The following is a 5,647-nucleotide window of genomic DNA, read 5'->3' as shown; positions in this document are numbered from 1 at the left end:
TATTGGTTTTCCCTGAAGAGAATTACGTACGTTGTTGACAACGAAAGTAAAAGAGTGACGCTCGTTCATTGTGTTTTTACTGTGGTGAGAGATCCATCTTCCGTGTCTTTATTAAAATCAACAACGGATCTGCAGCATTTACAGAACTGGTTGCAAGATAATCATTTACCACTTAATGTCAAGAAAACACAATGCATGTATTTTTATTAATCTAGGAGACAACTATACATATCCAATCCTATCACTTTTTCTAATCAAACGCTTTTAATTGTATCAGCATATCAGTGTATTCAGACTATGGATTGCAAAAGTTGTGGCGTCCCCTTACATCCTGGGAAATGTTACTCTGTGTACCACTCAAAAGCAAATTACAGTGCCTAAATTCTATATATTTTACATCTATTTATAATTTTAATTTATTTTGGAAGGTTTTATATATGAAGGAAACGACATCTGAATGTATTCTGCTTGAAAATGCACTTATTGATAAAAATGCCTTTTTCTCAGCCTTTTGTCCAGAATGTTGTGTTTTTGACAAAACCTACCTATGTTCAACTGGCAGTAAAAAAAGGATTTTTTTTTTTTTTTAAAGGAAGAGGCTTAGATCTTTATTTTGATATATAGCGTGTTCATATATTCATAGAAGAAAATATTCTGCGGGCCATTCAAATTTAAAGTTTAGAAACCAAATTTAAAAACCCTGGCGGTGGCTGGCAACTTAAAAAAAAAAAAAACTGGCAAGAGTTAATCGGTAACTTTACATTTTAGACAAATAAAGATGTCAACAATATATATATATATATATATATATATATATATATATATATATATATATATATATATATTGCTGATAAATATTGACTATAGCAGCCATAGAAATTATAGCAAAGTGTTTGAAGTGTTATTTCTAATTAGTTAACCTTACTTTAAAAAGCAGGCAAATCGATTTCCAAATGTTAAAAGTATTTTAGAATGAGCAGAGAAACAGAAACGCAGGGAAAATTTAGTAGGTTTTTTTTTTTTAAAGAAACTGGTTTGGACAAGAGAATATAGTGTAAAGGTAATTTAGTATTTTTCAGTAATGCAACAAATTGGATGCAAGCTGCCGTAAAACCCCAAAGAAGAAGAAGAAGAAGTCTTACTTTTCCTGACTATTGCCTTACTAAATTAACCAACTCTTTGAATTCAATAGTATAACATGCGGCCCCTTTAAGAAACATGATGACATCGCGCACTGCGCCTGCGCAGAAGAGAGAAGCGAGAGAGACGAGCTGAAACTTTCACCAGTTAAGGCTAAATATGTCTCTGTTAACGATCGTGAATGAAGGAAAACTGTTTTCTTCGGATGCTGTATATTTCCAGTCTGCAGGTGAGAGATGTTCTCAGATTACAGAGTTTAACATTAACCAGCTCCAGAGTACAAGGGTCCGTGTATCATCTGAAAATTGCATTTCCTATTTGGAATGGAATAAATAAAGAATAAGTAAAGACGGATCGTTTATTCGTTTGTTTGTTTTTTCGTTTAGTTTAATAAACGGAAAATGAGATATCGGCTCGAAATTAAATTAGATAAATTATAACAAATGCAAATACATTGAAAAAAACACCATATGAGAGTGACATTACCTAGTTGTTTTGTTTTTTAAATACACTTGATGTATGAGCGTTTTTGATACATGAACGAATCTCATGAATCAACTATTTTTTAAGGATCGATGAGAACAACAGCAACAAAAAACATGTTACTGAAAATTTGCAAATTAAGAGTCTAACAAATAAAATGACAGCGCCATAACGTTTAACTGAGCTGCTGAAAATCATCTTTATCTCATTCAATAGTCCCTGTTTTCACCTCATTCATTATGGTGATGTCTGAGATCTTCTGTAAATTGGCACATCAAGCTCGTCATTAGTGTCAGGTAAACTATAGGATCATCACTTTATGTGTTAATCAACTATCGATGTGTGTTTAATGTTTTACCCTTCAGGTTAAAGTACATGACTAAAAATACTATTAAAGGCTACAGAAACCAAACCTGCAAACTCTCTTTCTGACACTGAAATTGACCATTCATGATTAGTGCAGATCTAACTCTTTTCTCTTTTATTTGAATGTATATCTGAAGAGAAATGACTTTCTTCAGAAAAGTTTCAATGGCATCTTCTTTTATCTTTCCTCAGTAATGCCTAATAAAGTAGTGTTTATAAGCGCAGCGCTGCTTGTGTATCCGCTGTATTTCTGCTTTTCTACAAGCGTAAACTGAAATTTTCACAGCATGTCTGTCGTTTTTGTTCATACACGATTACATACATAATTGTGCGTTTTTGTATAAAAGTGTTTGTTTCGTCAAAACTGTTAGTATTATTTGAACTGCAAAGTTGTTTAAATCACATTTTTATCTGCATTTTACAGTTTACAATTTTACCATAGACATTGGTGTTGTTTCAAAATAACTTTGCCACCTAAACAACATTTTCTTTTCCAATATCACAATCTTCTGAAATGATTTCAGTTTTTATGAGAATACCCCCCCCCCCCCCCCCCATTCAGTCTGTACACATTGTTTTGTTAAAGGTGCAGTATGTAACATGCGAGTACATGATTATGAATCAATCTTCAAAAAAAAGTCCAATAGAAGAGAGATCGTTTAAGGAGAAGTATCCAGTCAAGGAGCTCTAATCTTGTTCGATTTCTGATTAGTTAAGATATTAATTGAATAATATAACATATTGGTTACTAACGTAACCTTGATTCCCTGAGATAACAGGAACGAGTACTGTCTCTTTCTAGATACTATATGGAAAACTAATTTTCTCCTATTATTTAAGCCTTTTATTAAATGAACGCAGTGCTGAGAATTGCACTGACCAATCGGGGCGCATCCTGAACCGAGCGCAAAGCCTGCCAAATATAAGCAGCTCGTCTCGCCATAGAATAGGGCTGGAAAATTGATCATATGTGTTTTTTGTTAAAGTAATCCAGTATAAATTCAGTAACTTATCTCTGATTTTTCCAGATCTGGTCCTGTGGGAGTCAGTATCACACAGTGATCACAGTTCACACCTGCAGTGAAGCCCCTCCCACAACAATTCACCAATAAATACTGGGAATATTCCCATCATCCTACAAGAGAAGGACAAACTCCAGGAGTAGCAGCTGAAATCTGTGTGACTGTTAAAGATGGAGTTTATTAAAGAGGAGATTGAAGACATGAGTGATCCAGAACCATCCAGAATAAAACATGAAGATACTGAGGAACAAATAGGTTGGTGTCCATTCTTGATTCTTCAATGTTGACTGCTTTGGTGGCTGTGAAATAATAAGTAGTATATTGATGATAAATGATGTAGAAATTAAACTAAATGATCCTAACCTTGTATATAGCAATGTGTCAAATACATTTTTATTATTCAAATGAATGAGAATTATATAACAAACCTTCAACATCAAAGATCTGATACTTTATACTCACACAGACAGAAACCTATTCTCTTGTTGTCTGCTTGTGTTCACTTGAATTTTCCCTTGAAATGATCCTCTTTAAACTGATTATAACTACTTGATATGTTCATTTTAGATCAGCTGGAAATACCAGAGCAAAGAGAAGAACTGAACGAAGTAAAGCAACACTGTGACTTCAAAACTCAAGGAACAAAAGCCCAAAAGCTGCACTCCTGCTCACAGTGTGGAAAGAGTTTCAGACACAAAGGAAGCCTTAAGACACACACGAGAATTCACACTGGAGAGAAACCGTATCCATGCACTCAGTGTGAGAAGAGTTTCATATCTTCATCCATACTCAACATTCATCTGCATATTCACTCTGGAGAAAAGCCATTTAGCTGTGATCAGTGTGGTAAAGAGTTTATTTTGTCATCACGTCTAAAATCACACCTGAAAGTTCATTCAGACGAGAAGCCTTATGTGTGTTCTCTCTGTGGAAAGAGTTTTTCAAGACTGAACAGTTTTAAACAGCACCAGAAAACACACAATGAAGTGAAAGATCATGTGTGTTGTGACTGTGGGAATAGCTTTACTAAATCTAGTTATCTGAAAGAGCACCAAAGAATTCATACTGGAGAGAAGCCGTATCGCTGTAATCAGTGTGGAAAAGATTTTATTTCACCATCATATCTCAAAAAACACCTAACTGTTCATACAGTTGTTAAGCCTTACTTGTGTTCTCTCTGTGGGAAGGGCTTTACTAGAGTTGACAATCTGAAACAGCACCAAAAAATTCATACTGGAGAAAAACCTTACAAGTGTTCATATTGTGAGAAGAGTTTCACTCATTCTGGACACCAGAAAGTACACGAGCGAGTTCATACTGGAGAGAAGCCGTACGACTGTACTCAGTGTGAGAAGAGTTATAAACATTTATCAAGCCTTCTCAGTCACATGAAAAACTGTTGCAAGTGATCAAAATATTCAGATTGTCTATTTATTTTTTTATTTGTTCAAATAAATGGAAGACTAGAAAGATTTAAACGGGTGGTATAATGCCCTTTTCACAAGATGTAAAATAAGTCTTTGAGTGTGTGAAGTTTTAGCTCAAAATACATGCTATATAATAATATCCGTGGGGTATTTTGAGCTTAGTGGGTTAGTGACACTAATGTTTAGTGACATGCTAAACGCACCGTTTTTGTGTCTGTCCCTTTAAATGGTAATGAGCTGCTGCTCTCATCACAGGGGGCGGAGCTTCAAGAGGTTGTGTCCTTTTACCTCATACAGACATGCACTGAAAATTTCAAAAACTTTTAGCATTTTATGTTCAAACCGAAGTCAGAAAGATGGAGAGACTCAAGAGGAAGTGACAACATGTAGACAACATTTCTGAATGGTTAGTTGAGGAATTTATGCAGTTTATGTGTAGTTATCTTCTAGTCATTGATTAGCATATTCTGTCTTGATAATCTACAAATTGTGTTCCCGGGGGCGGGGTTTATGTAAATTTGAGGGTTCATGATGTCACTAACCCGGGAAGAATGTCCCTAACAGCCTGTTGTAGTCCTTAAAAAGCAATTTCTGTAAAATAAAATATCTCCCTTTGCTTTGAACTTTGAGTGTTGTAACTTTGCAGATGTTGTTTATGCTCAAACAGCAACATTACACACTAACTACAGTTAGAAAAGTTCAATCATATTCAAAAGCAATTCATATGCAAAATCTTTCTATCTTGAATTAGATATATTCAGTCATACTTTTTTTTTGATAGTACATGCATTTATGAGAAATAAAAAAAACATCTTGTCTTGACAAAAAGCGTTTAACTGTGATTGTTTAAACTGAAAACCACTCCCACTAATCCAGAACGGCGCGTATGAGGTAATCGTCTATCAGAGAAATCACTCTTCCGTCTACAAAGCTAGCTAACCACCAGAGCTTGAAATTAATTTCACACAAACATTAAAGTTAGTTGGCAAACTCATTAGTGAATTACTCTTCGTTTGTATTTCTTTCGAAATGGTGAATTATTGCATGGTACCAGGATGTTCAGTCAGAACATATGCAGTGCGGAACTATGATGGTTCACAGCACAAACGTCCGTGTCCTCGTCTGATTCAGAGATTTCGTCCAAGAGAAATTGGCATCGTTGTAATTCTTTGCAGCAGACGGACTCTATCTCTGTGTCCGTATGCGCAC

At 35.0% G+C, this 5,647-nt stretch overlaps 1 protein-coding gene across 1 annotated transcript; it reads left to right on the top strand.

Moving 5' to 3' along the window:
* Positions 1-1,243: 1,243 nt before the first annotated feature.
* LOC306997116 (uncharacterized protein) lies at positions 1,244-5,061 on the top strand. Its single transcript, XM_079610230.1, has 3 exons — positions 1,244-1,369; positions 3,018-3,266; positions 3,579-5,061. Exons 2-3 carry the CDS (start codon positions 3,182-3,184, stop codon positions 4,418-4,420), a joined length of 927 nt encoding a protein of 308 aa, XP_079466356.1. The 5' UTR covers positions 1,244-1,369; positions 3,018-3,181; the 3' UTR covers positions 4,421-5,061.
* Positions 5,062-5,647: the final 586 nt, after the last annotated feature.

The sequence above is a fragment of the Phoxinus phoxinus genome (genome assembly GCF_949152265.1).
Source record: "Phoxinus phoxinus genome assembly, chromosome: 4".
In the NCBI taxonomy this organism is placed as follows: Eukaryota; Metazoa; Chordata; class Actinopteri; order Cypriniformes; family Leuciscidae; genus Phoxinus; species Phoxinus phoxinus.
This window is presented reverse-complemented; position numbering and strand designations above follow the sequence as displayed.

Bases quoted from the DNA above. Each gene is read 5' to 3' on its own strand.
- LOC306997116 (XM_079610230.1), top strand. From the start codon at position 3,182: ATGGAGTTTATTAAAGAGGAGATTGAAGACATGAGTGATCCAGAACCA. The intron at 3,267-3,578 runs GTTGGTGTCCAT...TGTTCATTTTAG, and splicing joins AGATACTGAGGAACAAATAG to ATCAGCTGGAAATACCAGAG.